This window comes from Panicum virgatum, chromosome 5K (genome assembly GCF_016808335.1).
Source record: "Panicum virgatum strain AP13 chromosome 5K, P.virgatum_v5, whole genome shotgun sequence".
Classification (NCBI taxonomy): domain Eukaryota; kingdom Viridiplantae; phylum Streptophyta; class Magnoliopsida; order Poales; family Poaceae; genus Panicum; species Panicum virgatum.
Window position 1 is genome coordinate 56,572,024 of NC_053140.1, and position 17,665 is coordinate 56,589,688.

Consider the following 17,665-nt stretch of genomic DNA (forward strand, 5'->3'; position numbering starts at 1 on the left):
CTAGCCGCTCGGGCATCGCCATGGCTTGCGCGCTGGCTGCTGCTCGGCTGCGCCCCAATGAATAGGACGGGGCGGGATAGGATGCGATAGGTGTGCGTGTAGTTGGCTGGTCCCGGCCCCGGCACGATCTAGCGAGGGGTTACCTCTAGGCCATTTTAGATCTCTGTTGGCAACAGCGCCTGTTCTTTGCTTTTCCCTCTGCTAACCTGCCCTGAAATTCCTGAGACGCGCACGTAGGCTGCTGGGTGTTTTAATAACCCTTCCTAAGAAAAGGGTTTGAAATAGGAGTAGGGGAGAATTTGGAAGGCGCGCTACATGATTAATGATTTTGTACGCATGCGGTTAGTACGGCCAAGGATCCCGCACATTACGAGCGGGGACGAGCGATGCCGTATTCACCAATCCAACCGCGGGTTTGGAGCCAACAATACCAACGAAAACCTGCCGTATTCCCTCGTCAGGCACGGCTCGGAAGCGTCCGTATGCATGTGAAATCGGTAGGCCATGAAGAATCTACCCTCAAAACGCTGGAATTGCATGACGCCCCTATTACTCTACCACTACCAGCGACAGCATCTCTGATCTCCCACTCCCAGTTCTAACTTTTGCATCGCTTTCTTTCTTTTGTTCTTAAAAAAAGAGGGAACTCTTTACAGCACCAGATGGAGTAAAATATGTCGAGCCAGTTCCTGCCGCACTGGGAAGATAACATGCCAGTACGGCGAGTACTGTCCCTCCTACATTTCTTCTGCTTAATTTACCGCTGCGTTCTCTGCCGCTGCAACCTTTTTACCACTAACCCTTTTCTAGATGATGAGGTGACTACTTATAGTACTTTTCATTAAAAAAACTACTTATAGTACTGCAAATCCGGCTAAGCTATTTAATAAGGTCGCAGTGGCGTCTGCTCGGCCAATACGCTCGTGACCACCTCTGCTTTTACGCGGCCTTGGGTGTGTTTAGTTCTAAAATTTCTCTATCTAAACTTCACTATTCATCTATCACATCAAATCTTTTGCCTCATGCATGAAACATTAAATATAAATAAAAAAACTAATTGTATAGTTTTGATGTATACGACGAGACGAATCTTTTGAGCCTAGTTAGGTCATGGTAGGACAACAATTACCACAAACAAACAAAAAAATACTATAATATCCGATATGACCTTTTTTACCATTATTTTACAGATCTAAACGCAACCCTGGTCCTTTCCGCCCGCCACCTTCGCCATCCTTTTATAATCTCTCGACGCCCTTCGCCTCGCCTCCGCACTGCACGTAGCCGTAGCCGTAGCCGCCGGCATCACACCGCACACAGTACTCCTCCTCTTCCTCGCACCAGCACGCCACCGTTGGCTTGCTTCGCTTGCACACTGCTAGCTAGGGCCTAGGGGAGGGAGGGGGGAGCTGGTGGTTGCTGATGGCGAGCAGCGCGGGGGACCGCTTCCTCAGGCAGCTGAGCGCCAGCAACGGCTACGACTACGACACGGGCTGCGGGCTTCAGCAGGAGTACGGCGGCGGCGGAAGGAGGGGCTCGCGGCGGTGGTCCAAGAAGCTGGCCGCCGCCGCGAGGGGCTACGGCGTGAAGCAGGGGGAGGCCTCCGCGGCGAGGAAGCGGGTGATGGTGGTGGTGGACGAGAGCTCCGGCGGCAAGCACGCCATGATGTGGGCGCTCACCCACGTCGCCAGCAAGGGGGACTTCCTCACGCTGCTCCACGTCCTGCCGCACTCCGGCAGCGGCAGGGGCGAGGAGGCCTCCTCCCTCGCCAACTCGCTCGGCACGCTCTGCAAGGCCAGCAGGCCCGAGGTACACACATATCGCTATATCACTAATCACATGCATTTGCTCTGTTGATTACTGAAGCTTAATTACCGAGTGGTGAGCTAGTAAGGAGTGCACATATTTGAACTAAGTTTGGTTCAGACTTCTTTTGGGAGCATATGATTGGAGCCATGCACAAAGAGAACTACATACTAGGAGCTAATGAAAAATAAACAGACCATAAGACCGTCCACAGTGGAGGGAGCAAATGAAGGAGCAAATACACTGTTTGACACTGTAGATGTATTGTTTGGCACTGTAGACAGAGAGGGCGTGGGAAACGAGGATGGAGCAAATTTGCTCTTGCTCCCTCCGCTGTGATCAGCCTAAGTATTAGCACCAGTGTACTTTTTTTTTGCAGTAAACCAGTGTACTTTTTTTAGATAATGAGCACCAGTGTGCTGGTGGTTCATGCTTCAAGATTCTGGTTGTTAGGGCCCTGTTTAGTTGAAACGCAAATTTTTTTGCGAAAGAATCTTGCTAATTTGAAGTACTAAATGAAGTCTATTTACAATTTTTTTTATAGATGGGTTGTAAATCGCGAGACGAGTCTAATGATGCTAATTAATCCATGATTAATCCATAATTAGCGGATGGTACTGTAGCATCACTGTTGTAAATCATAGATTAAGTAGGCTCATTAGATTCGTCTCGCGATTTAGAGCCCATCCATGCAAAAAGTTTTATAAATAGACTTCATTTAGTACTCCATGCATATGTCGAAACATTCGATGTGACTTTTTTTTTACGTTTAAGGGTTTATGGGTGGGAACTAATACAGGACCTAGGTAATCTGGTGCAGCCACCACACCTGAGGCCTTGAGACTTGCGAGGGCTTTAGACTTGCAACCAGTTGAGGTAGATCACAGATGAGACCAGGACCTCATGAAAAGGAAATCATGCCCCACTTTTGTGCCTGCATCTGCTTGGATCAGGATCTAGATCCTAAACTGACCAAAAGGGCATCATGCCAATCAGTAACCTTGGTAAAGAAAACATTACCACAAATAAAGGAAGCAAGGAACAGGTTGTGGCCTTGTGGGGCTCCTCCCTCCCTGGTCCCCTAAAATCTCACAAGCCATAAACATGGCATTATGAACAAATGCAATCTCCTGGCTGGTTTTGTTTTGCTTCAATCAAAAGCCATAGTTATTTCAGTGTCTCTGCACCTGCCTGCTTAAGTGTGACAGTAGGTGCATTGACACTATTCCTTTGTCCTGTAGCCTGTTGATGTGTGAAGGATAGGGCTCACAGGAAATGGGTGTGAATGTTGGTAGGTGGAGGTTGAAGCGCTTGTGATCCAAGGGCCCAAACTGGCCACCGTGCTCAGCCAGGTGAAGAAGCTGGAGGCCTCCGTGCTGGTCCTCAGCCAGAGCAAGCCATCTCCCTACTGCTGGCTAGGCTGGTAAGCGACTCAGCACCATGCCCCTTTCTATCTTATCCCCTTCCATTGCGTATGTGTGTTGGAAATGAGAACCTCTCAGAGGTCAACTATGGGCAGTAACTCCACAACTGGGAGGGAGAATATGTCATGGTGTCAGTCCGTAGTGTTTTGTTTAAAAATGATGCCCCGGCGTCAGAATCATTTTAATAATATCTAGATCCCAGCAGAATATTCAACTAATATCAGATTTAGCTTATCCTGTCAAGGTTCTGGAGTGAGCTGATTGGCACTAGATTCACATCTCAATGCTTGCTTTCTTTTGTAAGAGATTCATGGCCTTCTTTTCTTTTTGAGAAAAAAAAGTAATGATGAGCAGCCTGACTCGTCTCAAGTGGTGGCCAAACTATTTGGGAGGGATCCCTGTTGAGTGTCCACCATCGCTCAATCGCAGGGTCCATGCCTTTCAGTAAAAACAACACTTTAGGATGCAGTGCCATGTGCTATCCATAAATCGCAGATGCTTTGCCTGTCCTTCTAGATACACCTCCCCTAAATAAAAGCAACAACCATAAACACAGCTACCAGCTAGAGATACTTTTGCTGCCAAGTCACATGTGTAGGAGCATCTGAACTTCTGAAGATTGGATTAGGGGAAAATTTTACTTTACACCTTAGTGAAAAATCAGCCCTTGTTTGAGCAAATTCAAATGCCTCTGCTGCAAATTCATTCTTTTTTCGCAGCCTCCTGCGGAGCAGTAGCGAGGAGTTTGTGGAGCAGTGCATCAACCAGGCGGAGTGCCTGACGCTGGCGGTGAGGAAGCAGAGCAAGGGCGTCGGTGGGTACCTCATCAGCACCCGGTGGCAGAAGAACTTCTGGCTCCTGGCCTGAAAACCTTTGTCATTATAGCCTAGTCACTATTACATGAACCACATTTTTACTCCCCGTATATCTGCTGTCATTGCGTTTAACCGAGTCCGTCACAAAAATGCCTTTGCACCTGCCTTGTCGGTGTGTGTGTGTGTGGATCATTCTGCTGCTTCTGTTGTAAAGCCAAAAGAGCCTTGTCTCCTCTGTGGTGTTCGTAATCTGTAATGTACTCTCGTATAATGCGGCATAAATGACCAATCCTCCTGTTGTAATACTATATTTTCCTGTGCTGAGATTATCGAAGTTTCCAAGTTTGCTGTTTGACTACTGCTGCTACCCAGTAGCCTGATGATCAATCAGGTTAAACACATTTGCAAGACCAAGGTGACATTTCCAATGCAGTAACTCGAAATTGGAACTGGGACTCCCACTTCCACTCAAGCTCGGAGGTGGGAGGAGGAATGGCAGTGGCATTGCCGCATTGGCTCCGCCTGACACTATCCTCTGAAGCACCCAGCGGAACCAGTGGGGCGCCGCTTGATGGTCCTGGGGTTGGGGAGCAACCGGGCAATGAATTAAAAGGATTATTACTACCAATGCCAGGTGACGACGCAGATGTCAGTGCGACCTCATCCCCCGGGTCCCCGGCTCCGGCAACTTTGCGCAAGAAAACCAACGTTTCCAGCGTCTCATCAGGCAACAAACAAGCCAGGAAGTCCTAACACTGATAACGCTACTGCAGCTAATTACGATCATGCATTACCAGATAGGTCCCCTTGGGCTTCTAACAGATCGTGTTTCGCATTTGGATGCTTTGACATGGACATGGAGGTTTCAGCACCAAAAGATCTAAGCGGGCAGTTGACACCAATATTGAACTCAACAACCATACAAAGATAACACAAGCCTGTCTCCGCCCAGTAAATATTGACTCAGTACAGCTGCCCCCTTTCAGCATAGCAGCAGTATTTATTAAGGCCGTCCTCGCGGTGATGGCCACTCTGAATTCTGAACATATAGACCCCTGCACGGCACGCACTGGATGGAAAAAATCTCGTCCCGTCCCGCCCGAATTTCTATATTTATTCCGACTGTTTCCGTATTTACAGAAAAATATGGAAATAGGACGGGAAGCGGAAGAGGGTGTATCCCGTCCATATTTGCGGGATCCTGTTTTTAGCCGGGATAATCCCGTATTTATAAAATCCGGAAAAAAATAAATTGACACACCATATATCCTCTCATGTTTCTCAATATCAATACATATTTCTCAACATCAATACATATATTTCACAGTTTAATAGTAGAAAACAAGAAATATTGATCATATTTTTGAAAAATAGCTTGTGTAAAAGAGTGTCTAGTGTTATATTCATGCAAAATGAGTGATGATTAAATAATAATGCATTCCAGTAGATTTTCCGATTCCCGCCCGTTTCCGTGTCCATTATATCCTGTTTCTGCTCCCGTACCCGGCTATTCCGCTCCCGCTCCCGTTTTCCGGTATAAAAAACGGAAACGGAAATGGTTGAGAGGTTTTCCCGCCCGTTCCCGTCCGTTTTCATCCCTACGGGGACCATAACATTCACTGGTTACTACTTATTACTACACACAGATCTATATAGCCTGCAGCATCATCACCATGCCTTACAGGGGCCAGATCCAGCTAGTTTGATCACCACCATATGGCAGATCAGATGACCCCTACTAGGGGCCACGCTTATCAATGATACAACATCACAGAAAAGATTCAAATTTCACTAAGCAAGTTCAGAAACTACTGAGTCTGTAACTACAAAGCGAAATCCAAGAGTGACAGTTTGCAGAATGGTTAAACAAATCCTGGGGGCTATCCTGGTCATTCTGTAATGCAAGTCTGTGTTCAGTTCATAGCACTGAACAGAAAACAAAAGGGATGGTTCTGTTTTTCTTTCTACCAGTCACTGTACCGAAGGAAACTAGGAGCGCCTGCGTCGCTTTGCGCTATCATCTATGAAGGACTCCCATTTACCATGGTCCAGCTTGCTGAGATCTTCTAGGTCTCCGATGGAAAGCAGATAGTGTGTAAGCTTCACAAGCTCCTTATCATTGTCTCTGTTCGAGTGCGCTTTCCTGAATGGCTTGATCACGAGACCATTCTGAGGATTCATGACGAAATTCCTTCTTAGGTCATCAAACATGATGGTGTTCTTCTCGTTGTAGTACTGCATATGAAGAGGCAGGAGTAGTGAGCAAAGAATTTGAGAGGACCCATCACAGATTCATAATAAACTGGTAACATGGTAACCACAGAAAGTCAGAAATAGAATACTAACCTCAGGGAACTGAGCCCAAATGACACCAAGAGGCTTGCAGTCAAAAGTTTTCTTTCTACTTTGGTTTTCGGATTGCACAGTTATCATAGCCAAGTGATCCATAAGAGCAGTAATTTTGTAGTCGGGGTTGCCAAGAACTCCAAGTTGCTCCATTTTCAATTCCACCCATTTCATACTGCATCCAAGGGTCAATGTTTTTTTTTTCAATGACCAACTCATATCACAGTCATAACCAAGTAACTGAGAATTAAGGGTGATAAGGGGCTTACCTAGTTGCTGACCATATCATGATGTCATATTTTGTATATGCTGCTGCAAGGAACTGGTGAAGATCTGTAAAAAGGAACCCACAACTTAATGGTAACACCACTGGAGGAACATAACAGATTAACAGTGGTGCTGAAAAGTCCCCTCACATGGACGCATAAGTTCCTTAGGATTTTCAGCTGGCGACTTATGGTCAAACAGAGTATAGTCAATGTCCAAGACAAGCAGCTTCTTTCCTTGGCGGCATGGATTCAAGAGCTTGATCTATAAGAATAGGCACCAAAAACAGGTATCAATCACCAACTAACTAGTAAGAGCTCAACAAGCAACCACCTCATCAAAAAAACAACAGTATGCGCTCCTCACTGTTTCCTTATGTTGGTGTCAACACCAGTATCAGAAGTAGGTAGAGAAAAGAAGAGGCACTCAGAGTAATGGCTAAGTAATCATTTTCAGATAACATTATGGATAGACCCAATTATGCCATCAAACAGGGAAAACAGTCTCTGGCACTGCTACTGCTGTTAAAAAGGTAGGAAATCAGAATAGTTTATACATACAGATCAAACAGGAGCAAGGCCATAGTAAGAAGCACATCAGATAGTAATATAAATCGGTGAAAATGTGAAGGATATAGTAGGAACTTGAGACCAACAAGATGTACCTTATACTGACTTGCACGCCGCTTTAATTTTTGCTTGTAAACATCTTTATCCTTAATGGGTGTATCTTCATTCTGCTCAAAGTCAAAATCATCGAGTAACTCGGGATCATCTTCTTGGCCGACAAATATTTCTTCTTCAACAGTACTGAAATTACAACAGACAACTTTTAAAGACATACAAATTACCATGAAGGAACCAGTGACTGCCATCCAAATATAGGGAGATGACACATTGTAGCAAAGGCATGATTAAGAACTTCTTCAGGTGCCAGATATTGAACAGAATTGAACAAGCAATTATCTAAATTCTGAAATTTGGCAGACTCGGCAAAGCATAGTGACCTAGTGACTAAACAGAATCTAGAGAGGCTGGAAAAACTAACATTTGTTTGTTTGAGAAGTTTTCCATAGAAGGAGCAGGAATAAATTTGAGATTAGGATGTCCCAACACCATATTATCCAATTCCAACCAGACTTAATTTTCTCTGAAATCATAAATCAGATTCATATCATCTATTAACATGTCAACAGTTGACAGACATTACCATAGGCCTTAAACACCTCACGTATGTTACGGAAACTAAAATCAGGAAATGTCGAACTCAAACCTGTAGGATATAGAGAATAACTAGGCGGTTCCATCCAAAAATATAGAAATGAGTAATTCCTATAACAGCCAAAAGGTAGAATTGCCCGTCGACTTAGTAGGAACTTCAAACATCACATAGATGGTCTGGTATTTCGTACAATCAACCTAGTCCAAGCCAAAATGAGCCTCCCATCAACTAATGGCAAAAATGTGAATTGTGATCAACCTGCAATTCATTACAGTTTCGCAGGTAATAACACTGACCTCAGCTAAAATACCTTAATCGCATCTCTGTCAACCGAAACTGAACCAAGGACGTGCTTCTGCCATCATCACCCACAACACATTATCCATCCACTCAACGAACCCACGAAATAGAAAGGTTCCAAATCCCAAACAGATAATGGGGGTGGTACTTCCATAAACCCAAAAATGTCGCTACAGTATAATAATGCCCCCAAACCGTATGTACCCAAACCCAAGCACAACGCTCAGATAACGAACACTAGGACGCAAACGGATGACCCTGACTCTCTGAGGAGTCCAAGCAAGCTAGGGTTTAGCGATCGGGTTTTCTAGCTACCCAAAGGTGACCATTCCCATCTCAAATGGGGAGCAAGCACACGATCCCCACCAAGTGGACCTCTCCGATCCATTCGGCAACTGGTACCCAGCGGCTCCGCGGAAATTCACAGACCAGCCCTCCAATTCGACGCCGATTGCGCGTTTAACCGAAACGGTGCAAGCGAGGAGACGGGAGGTAATTAGGGTTTGGAGGAGGAGGAGGAGGAGGAAGGGACGGGGGAACCGCGCCGCTTACCCGATCATGCTTATCTTGCCGTTGGGCTTGAAGGGGATGGAGGAGAGGAGGGTGGAGTCGTCGATGTCCTTGAGCATGAGCTTGGGGTAGAGCAGCGTCTGGCGCTTGGGGAGCACCCCCGTGGCCTCGCAGATGCGCAGCTTGAGCTCCCCGAGCGTGTCGTCCCCGACCATCCGCACCGTCTGCTCCTGCCCGCGCCACTTCACCACCAGCGTCATCTCCTCCGGCGGCGCCGCCACCGCGGCGATGGAGGCCGCGTCCACCTCCGGGGGCGCCGGCACCGACGAGGACGAGGGCGTGTCCGCCATGGGGCCTTTGGCTGCGCGGAGCTCGAACAGGAGAGGAAGGGTTCTCGGTTCCGGGGGGTGAGAAACGAGGGCAAAGCAGATGGGTTATACGTAACCGTGCTCCAAAGGCGGAACGTGATGGTAATACGTAATCGATGGCTCAAAGCGGAAATGGAGGCTGCTTTGGCTTGGGCGCTGAGAGTTATGAAGCGAGCGCGGGCTTGTTGCGTGGCACGGGCCTTGGGCCACTTCTTGTTCCTTTTTTCATGGGCCTCGAAGTTAGCTCATGTGGTGAATGGAATGGGCGCTTTGGTATGGTTAGTTATGATTCTGATTTTTAATCTAATCTAAAAAATAATGGTTCTGATTTTACGGGTACAGTGCACAGTAACACACACACACACACCAGCTGCGCATGTATGTGAGCCTTGCAACCTACCGCCTTCCCTGCATTTCCAAATCGCAACATACCTCGACGCGGCTGTTCACGATCGGTGCAGAGGCTGAGCAGCCATATATACGCGCGCGCCCGCGCACGGTGACGCACGACGCGAGAACCAAGAGCCTACCGTATAGTACCTGCGCGGAGCAAACGGCAGCGGCGGTGGAAACAAGAGACGGCGGGGAGATGACCGGCGCCGGCGGCGCGACAATGACCGCGGTGGTTGTCCTCGCCGCGCTAGCGGCGTTGGCCGCGGCGGGGACGGGGAGAGCTCGAGGCGCCGAGGAAGAGAGGGGCAACAGGACGGCGGGCCGCCGCAGGGAGGTCACGTACGATGGCAGGGCGCTGATCCTGGACGGCGCCAGGAGGATGCTCTTCTCCGGCGACATGCACTACCCTCGGAGCACCCCTGAGGTACCCGTTAATCTCTGCTGCTGTTGCCCGGTAGACTCATCATGCTCATGCATGCCATTCTTGGACTGCTTCAGTTTCTGGGTGTCTCGCAGGCAGAGGCTTGATCGTTGTGAAGTTGATCATGTTGCATACAGATACAGATTTCGCTCTCTGAACTTCGAGGTCGAGCTGTGATCTTCGTTGAGCTTAGACAGAGCTAGTGCGCCACAAATTTCAGCCAGTTGCAAATCCTGCAACCGATCGACACACGGCGCACTTTACTGCTTGATAAAACCGAAGGATTTCAGGTCGCAGACCAAGCATGCCCACCGCTCTCCGAGTAAATGATCTTGGTTACGACTATCCAACGCTCGCCTTCCTACCTGGTAGAACAAGAAACGGCTCGTCTCAAAATAAATAGAGGCAAAAAAAAATGGCAGTATTTATATTTGGCGTTAGGGAACTGATAGCCCATGAGAAAACCGTGTGTGGTGTAGCCGTTAGCTTTTGTAGCTAGCTAGTTTGGATGCTGACAAGTGCACACAGGTAGAAGGAACCAACGGAAGCTGAAAAACATAGACAAATGCAAATCTTTAATTAAATTCAGCAGTTCGCATTTGCCTTTCTCTTTTAACGGCAAGGAGGATTACACCCAAAATAGATGTTCTATGCAGAGGTAGTGCGACCCTCCCTTCTCCTGTTCTCCAGTCACTTGACGAACATGAAATGGGCGCATCTCAAACTCAATGGCGTTTACATTGTTTCGTAAGTAGGCAAAAGATACTTAAACATGAAAGTCAGGCAGGTAATTTTTCCCCCTGGCAGTCGTCACTTCACGAGCATAATGAACCAACAATACAGGGAAAAAGTCTATATCACCCCCTCACCTATGGGGGTGGACTACATAACCCCCCAAACCATGAAACGATCTATATCACCTCCTGAACTTTTCAAAACCGGTCAAATTACTCCCTAAAAAAGTTTTGAAAAATCATAGTAAATCACAGAAAAATCATAAAATGGAAAATCCAATTGTGTTAGACTCCAAATAAGTACATATACACAGTGAACATGTAATATGATATACTTTAGTACATTCTTTTACACGAGATCTATACTTTTCTTCATACGTGTAAAAAAATATACTAAAGCATATCATATTATATGCTCACAGTGTAGATATACTCATTTGGAGTCCAACACAATTGATTTTTTTCATTTTATGATTTATCTGTGATTTACTATGATTTTTCGAAACTGCTTTAGGGAGTAATTTGACTAGTTTTGAAAAGTTCAGGGGGTGATATAGACCGTTTCATAGGTTGGGGGATTATATAGTCCACCCCCCATAGGTTGGAGGGTGATATAGACTTTTTCCACAATACAGAGTACCAAATCATATCTAAGTGTTTCGTGCAAAACTTCTAATGGCTAGGCTACGCATCGAATTCATTAAGTGGGGAAACAGAGATGATGAGTACAAGTTTCTTGGCATAGTTAAATACAACATTGCACACTTCCCTCCATATAGCCATAATGTACAATAAAATTAACAGATGTGGCCGGACCTCATAGCAAAAGCCAAGAAAGGTGGCCTTGATGTCATCCAAACATATGTCTTCTGGAACGCTCATGAACCTGTTCAGGGCCAGGTATGTGCTATATATGAAATCTCCTAGGCTAATTTTGTTACCAAATTATCTGTCAGAAAACAATGAAGAACTCAATTTAGTGAGTGTTTTGTAACAATGAACTCTTTATATTCTCTCTTGCTGCCTTGCTGGATCAGTATAACTTCAAGGGAAGATATGATCTGGTGAAATTCATCAGAGAAATCCATGCTCAAGGCCTCTATGTAAGTCTCAGACTTGGTCCCTTCGTCGAGTCGGAGTGGAAATACGGGTATGAAAGCATGAAATATGTTTCCTAAGCACACACAAGATTTCTGTTTCTTATAACTTGCTGAATTCTAAGAAATAAAGAACTCAAAATTCTGTACTGAATTCCTTCTATTCATGCAGAGGCTTACCATTTTGGTTACGTGGCATCCCAAACATTACCTTCAGATGTGACAATGAAGCCTTCAAGGTATCCTGTTTGCATATAAATAGTTCAGATGAACGACCATCTCTTGTTCCCTTCCTTGCTTTCTTTTGCATGGTTAACAATTCAACTTACCTTTCCTCAGCACAATATTCTCCCTTCACTGTTGTAAAACAGAACAGAACAACTGCATTCTCTTAACAGTCCACTGCCACAACAAAATGACACGAAATCCTTTAAGCAAGCAACAAGAGATACACAATTTATGATCAGTACTACTGTACAAGTGTCAATGTACCATACATGGTGCAAGAAGGGCTGTGTCCACCTAAGTTTCAGACTCCTGTAAAAAAATAATAAAAGAGTTAGAAAAGACAGAGATGAGAAAGGACTCAACTTGATGAGCATCTTATAGAGTAATTTCATGTTCACATTGTTTTTATTTTCATAGTACATATATAATATGCAGAGGCATATGCAAAATTTTGTAACAAAAATAGTAAACCTGATGAAGGATGAAAGACTATTCTACCCACAAGGAGGCCCCATAATCATGTCACAGGTCAGTTAAATTCAACTAAAGAATGCTTGTCCTTTGACATCTATACAAGGTGAAGGTGATTGCTAATGTTAAATTTCAATTAACATTACAGATTGAGAATGAATATAAGCTGGTCGAGGCTGCATTCCATTCAAAAGGGCCACCTTATGTTCGCTGGGCAGCGGCAATGGCAGTAAATCTGCAGACAGGTGTTCCCTGGATGATGTGTAAGCAGGATGATGCCCCAGATCCAATTGTCAGTGACTCGTGACCATATTTGTACTATTACAGCGACTTATAAATTGGGAATATGGTTTTTTGAAAATCAGTGCAACTGATTACATGGCTAGATCAACACCTGCAATGGGCTCATCTGTGGGGAAACATTTCTAGGGCCAAATTCGCCGAACAAGCCAGCTCTATGGACAGAAAACTGGACATCTCGGTGCGGAAAAAACTCGTGCTTATCTTCTAAGATTTCTACCATGATCCATTTGGTAACACATATCTCCCTGCATACAGCTATCCTGTATATGGTCAGGATCGAAGATATAGATCAGCAGCAGACCTTGCATTTGCAGTAGCACTGTTTATAGTGAGAAAGAAAGGAAGCTTTGTAAACTATTACATGGTAGAACAGATGAAGCTATGGAAATATTTCAAACGATTCTCTTAATACTTCTTTTAGTCTTCTCACATGAGTTAAGATTTATGATGTAGTACCATGGTGGAACAAACTTTGGAAGGTTTGCATCTTCCTATGTAACAACAAGCTATTATGATGGAGCTCCTCTAGATGAATATGGTAAGTTGGTAACCATATTTTACTTGCCCAATACTGGCACTTTGTTACAGCACATTTTGTTGTATGAAATATGTTAGCAAGGCATTTAGTGGGCCGGCCTTTGGGCCACGGCGCCCAGCCTAGGCAGCTAGTGTTGCTCTTTGGGTTTTATGGTAATTGATTTAGATTAGGCAAGGATCTCCATTGATTGGGTGTTTCCTATAAAGTATAAACCCTAGATGATCCTTGCCTATATAATGTACTCCTTGTACCCTCATTAATCAATCACCAATTTCCAGAGCCATATTTGCTTTTAAAATATCCTAATAAGATTATGACTTTAGGGAGCACTGGTAAGATCTGCAGAGCCATTACTTTGTGAACCATATTTTTCCTATCCTAATCATTCATTTGGTCAACAAGAAGAGGTGAAATTAGAGTGCAAACTTGAAATTAACAAAAAGTACCAAGAAGGGCCATTAACCCACTGTATAAGATCATGTAAAGCCCAATATGGCAGACCATATAGCATATCCAGTCAGTAATTGATGCTCCATGAAACATAGAGATGCCTTCTCCATGTACTGTTCATCAATACACCTTTGTAGCAGAAAACATGGAAGAACAAAGAGTTTCCTATCGAATTCTATCCAATATTAAAGTACTCACTAATTACTTTTCTCTTATTAGCAAACCAACATTTGGATAGTATTCATTTAAAGTAACAATTATACATCCAGGATTAATATGGCAACCCACATGGGCTCATCTCAGAGAACTGCATGCTGCAGTAAAGCAGTCTGCAGAGCCATTACTTTGGGGAGCATATTCTAATCATTCATTTGGTCAACAGCAAGAGGTGAAATCAGAGTAACCTTGGCATACCGTATTTACAATATATTAGTATATTTTCATCATCCTAACTGGGAATTTTTCGGCGTATTACAGGGGCACGTTTTTGCAACAGAGTCCGAGTGTGTGGCTTTCCTGGTAAATTTTGACAAGCATAAGATATCAACCATTCAATTTGGTGAAGAGGTGCTCCAGCTAGCTCCTAAGTCAATCAGTATCCTCTCGCAATGCAGGGAACTAATATTTCAAACAGGCAAGGTGTGCATGCTACTTTCATGAAACTCATGTTCACTTAAGACCTGAAATGCTTGTCATCGAAAAATTTTATGGCAGATAAATGCTCAATATGGTTTAAGAACAGCACAGGTAGTGCAGTCTATAAATCATGTTGATAGGTGGAAATGTTTTAAAGAACCAATTCCTACGGTACCAAGCAAAATGTCACATGTAGGAAACCAGCTTTATGAGCACCTCTCAACTACAAAAGATGAAACAGATTATCTCTGGTACCTCGCCATGTAAGTGATGAGCTTCTTCAGCTAGCTTGTACCACTCAGTATTGGCCCCCAGTTTCTAGTACTTTCCTGAGGACTATGTTAACCATAATTATGAAAATTGTGCAGACACAACTACAAACGAAATGGGAATCGACAGTTAGTGCTTAATGTTGAGGCACATGCACATATTTTGCATGCTTTCATCAACAGTGATTACGTTGGTAAGGACAACAATATACTCTCATTTGCAATTACAGGGACTTATGGAGTGCACAATAAAAGTAGAAATAGGAATATTATTAAGGCTAGGCTAAGCTATTACATTTTTAGATATAAGTCCATCTAGATTTGTCTGAAGTCAAACTTTTTTGAGCTTTGACCGTTAATAACTGAAACTTTTTATAGATTCACAACATGAGACAGATTTATAATGAAAAATACTTTCATTTAAGATAATATATTTTTAAAGATATTCTATTCAAAGTTAAAAAGGTTTGACTCTGGAAAAACCTATATTTGTCATCAGAGGAAGTAATGAATAGTTGGACTGTTTTTAATTTTTGTATTTATGTTTGATGTCTTTTCCATATTGTGGTAGGAAGTGTGCACGGGAGTCATGATAAACCTGGCAATATTGTTCTTAAGGCGCCTATTTCACTAAGGGAAGGACGAAATTCCATATCATTGCTATGCGTCATGGTTGGATCACCGGTACATTGACTCCAGCTTATTCTATGTGCTCACAAACAACAAAAGTTAACTTCTTGTCATTTGGTTGTCATCATATCCACAGCTAATACTATTCAGATTTGCAGTCTATATGAACAACGCTGAAAAACAACACAAAAAGAAGAAGGTTAAGAACATATGGAACTGCTAGCTAAACAAAAAAATGAGCAGGATTCTGGTCCTTATATGATCCTAAACCCTAAACCCACAAAAAAAAAGCAGAGAGTCATGATAATTTTTTTTAACTTGATGTTTCATCCACCAATTGAAAGGATTTGGGCGCTTATATGGAGAGAAGAACCTTTGGAGTCCGGAGAGTAAGCATAAAACGAAGACAGCAGAAACTGCATTCTACGAACATTGTACATTGGAAAAACCAAGTAAGTCAATCCCAGGTCCACATTGATTCTGAATTGATAGATCAACATCACACACTCATTTTCAAGCATGTATGTACAGGTTGGCTTATCTGGAGAAACAAATAAAATCTACACATCTGAAGGATCATCTCGTGCAGAATGGAGTGCGATTGACAAGTCCATGCATCTGCCACTTATCTGGTATAAGGTACATAAGACGTACTATGCTTGAGCTTGCATACTTACTCCCTAGTGCCTGTAACCAACACCTTTCCTAAGCTTTTTTTGAGAAACTCTAACTAGTCTTTTTTTTCGCTTGGGATAATTATTGTTGTTTAACAGACAACATTTGACACACCATGGGGTAATGACCCTGTGACACTGAACATGAGCAGTATGGGAAAGGGTGAAGTGTGGATCAATGGAGAGAGCATTGGGCGGTACTGGGTCTCCTTCAAAACTCCAAGTGGAAAACCTTCGCAATCCCTGTCGGTATTCAAGCTTAGCTTATAATGTGAAGGAAATTGTTTCTGTTCAATCCTTACAGCCCAATGTGAAATGTTTTGTTTCACTGTCCTTTCTAAGGTACCATATACCACGATATTTTCTGAAGACCGGAGAGAATCTCCTTGTCATCATGGAGGAAATTGGTGGCGACCCACTACAAATAACAGTGAACACAATGTCCGTTACCAGAATCTATAGTAGCGTCAGCGAGTTATCTACCCCATCTCTCTTGTCACGTGAAAAACATCCAGCAATTCACCTCAGGTGCCAGAGAGGCAAACACATAACAGATATTGAGTTTGCAAGCTATGGAAACTCCCATGAAAACTGCATAGAGTCTGGACAGAACTGCCATGGAAGTTGCCATGCAGAAATGTCGGAATTTGTCGTGAAGAATGTAAACTTCTCCACCTCAAAAGCTACATGCTAATGCCACATTGCGTGAATGCACTATAATATTGATGACAAATATGCTACCACAAAGCACGAATGTCTAACAACAGAACCACTTGTTCTTTCAGGCTTGCCTAGGCAGAAGGAAGTGCGTCGTTCCAGTACGGGCACCCAAGTTTGGAGGGGACCCATGCCCCGGAATCGAAAAATCCCTTTCTGTTGTGGCGATATGTGGATGAAGATAAGGGAAACACTTCACTCATGATGTGAATAATCAGCATTGCATTTTTGTTTGCAAAATATCGTCACAAAGACTATGATTTGTACAGAAATTAAAGATAGTTATAGAAAAAATTCTGTAGCAGCCATTCAAAGATTTGGGGGTAAATTACTAAAAGGAGTAGGATTAGTGAAGGAACGCACCACTTCAATGCGAAAAGATTGTTGGATTCGATGGAAAGACAGCTCATTGTCCTGCCATTTTTCCGCACTAAATTCCATCACATGCAGGCTCTGATGAGATTTGAGGAAAGCAATCCAACTACACGCAATGCAGTTTCTGCTTAATGCGTGAAGGCTAAATGATGGATCTGGACTACCTGCTGGTGATAGAGACCGTTGAAGATCCGCAGTGGCGATTGGTGGTGAATGGTGATACGCGCCGCCGCCGCCGCGCCGTCGCCGGTCGTTGGGAGTGTCACTTGAATCGGCAATCGCTCTGACGCGCAGAACCAGTGGCCCGGGCGGCCCAGGCCCACCAGAAGAAACCAAGCAAACACTGCGATCGTAGGCCCGTGGCCCGTGGCCCGTGGGAACAAGATGAGCAAAAGTGCAAAACTATTTTCCCCCCTTCTTTCTACGCTAACATTTTTTCCCCGGTGGGAACAAAACAGAAATATTTTCTTTTTGCATGAACTGAATAAAACTATCAGTGAATTTACTGTCATATATGCGATTTACGAATTGTTGCACTAGTCTTATGTGCGGATTCAACCTAGTTATTGTTTAGTAGCAAGGTTCGGTAATGAAACTAATTCCTCTTATTGTAATTATAAATGCATTTAGATTAGACTAGTGCACATGGATTAAAGTACGTGGTAGAATGCC

The 17,665-nt window shown here is 44.0% G+C and overlaps 3 protein-coding genes across 3 annotated transcripts; 2 read left to right on the forward strand and 1 right to left on the reverse strand.

Annotated features, from left to right (window-relative positions):
* The first annotated feature begins 1,203 nt into the window (after nucleotides 1-1,203).
* LOC120708835 lies at nucleotides 1,204-4,387 on the forward strand. Its single transcript, XM_039994256.1, has 3 exons — nucleotides 1,204-1,809; nucleotides 3,102-3,229; nucleotides 3,950-4,387. The coding sequence occupies exons 1-3, from the start codon at nucleotides 1,423-1,425 to the stop codon at nucleotides 4,095-4,097; spliced, it is 663 nt and encodes a 220-aa protein (XP_039850190.1). The 5' UTR covers nucleotides 1,204-1,422; the 3' UTR covers nucleotides 4,098-4,387.
* A 1,416-nt stretch (nucleotides 4,388-5,803) lies between these two features.
* Nucleotides 5,804-9,105, reverse strand: LOC120708836 (ubiquitin-like domain-containing CTD phosphatase). Its single transcript, XM_039994257.1, has 6 exons — nucleotides 8,732-9,105; nucleotides 7,323-7,467; nucleotides 6,808-6,922; nucleotides 6,661-6,724; nucleotides 6,392-6,566; nucleotides 5,804-6,280 (listed from the first exon to the last, which is right to left on the reverse strand). The coding sequence occupies exons 1-6, from the start codon at nucleotides 9,037-9,039 to the stop codon at nucleotides 6,035-6,037; spliced, it is 1,053 nt and encodes a 350-aa protein (XP_039850191.1). The 5' UTR covers nucleotides 9,040-9,105; the 3' UTR covers nucleotides 5,804-6,034.
* A 541-nt stretch (nucleotides 9,106-9,646) lies between these two features.
* LOC120710281 (beta-galactosidase 7-like) lies at nucleotides 9,647-17,164 on the forward strand. The gene is made up of 17 exons (XM_039995920.1): nucleotides 9,647-9,874; nucleotides 11,410-11,505; nucleotides 11,643-11,755; nucleotides 11,875-11,941; nucleotides 12,366-12,458; nucleotides 12,550-12,693; nucleotides 12,788-12,882; nucleotides 12,960-13,068; nucleotides 13,158-13,242; nucleotides 13,962-14,080; nucleotides 14,170-14,259; nucleotides 14,377-14,593; nucleotides 14,697-14,726; nucleotides 15,169-15,281; nucleotides 15,759-15,866; nucleotides 16,001-16,146; nucleotides 16,244-17,164. Exons 1-17 carry the CDS (start codon nucleotides 9,647-9,649, stop codon nucleotides 16,593-16,595), a joined length of 2,205 nt encoding a protein of 734 aa, XP_039851854.1. The 3' UTR covers nucleotides 16,596-17,164.
* Nucleotides 17,165-17,665: the final 501 nt, after the last annotated feature.

Excerpts from the sequence above, each read along its gene's own strand:
- LOC120708835 (XM_039994256.1), top strand. The coding sequence starts at position 1,423 with ATGGCGAGCAGCGCGGGGGACCGCTTCCTCAGGCAGCTGAGCGCCAGC. Across the intron at positions 1,810-3,101 it reads GCAAGGCCAGCAGGCCCGAG|GTGGAGGTTGAAGCGCTTGT; the intron begins GTACACACATAT and ends GAATGTTGGTAG. Across the intron at positions 3,230-3,949 it reads CCCTACTGCTGGCTAGGCTG|CCTCCTGCGGAGCAGTAGCG; the intron begins GTAAGCGACTCA and ends CTTTTTTCGCAG.
- LOC120708836 (XM_039994257.1), bottom strand. The coding sequence starts at position 9,039 with ATGGCGGACACGCCCTCGTCCTCGTCGGTGCCGGCGCCCCCGGAGGTG. Across the intron at positions 6,923-7,322 it reads GGCGTGCAAGTCAGTATAAG|ATCAAGCTCTTGAATCCATG; the intron begins GTACATCTTGTT and ends CTATTCTTATAG. Across the intron at positions 6,281-6,391 it reads TTTGGGCTCAGTTCCCTGAG|TACTACAACGAGAAGAACAC; the intron begins GTTAGTATTCTA and ends CTTCATATGCAG.
- LOC120710281 (XM_039995920.1), top strand. The coding sequence starts at position 9,647 with ATGACCGGCGCCGGCGGCGCGACAATGACCGCGGTGGTTGTCCTCGCC. Across the intron at positions 11,942-12,365 it reads GTGACAATGAAGCCTTCAAG|AGGCATATGCAAAATTTTGT; the intron begins GTATCCTGTTTG and ends TATAATATGCAG. Across the intron at positions 15,282-15,758 it reads GCGTCATGGTTGGATCACCG|GTTGGCTTATCTGGAGAAAC; the intron begins GTACATTGACTC and ends ATGTATGTACAG.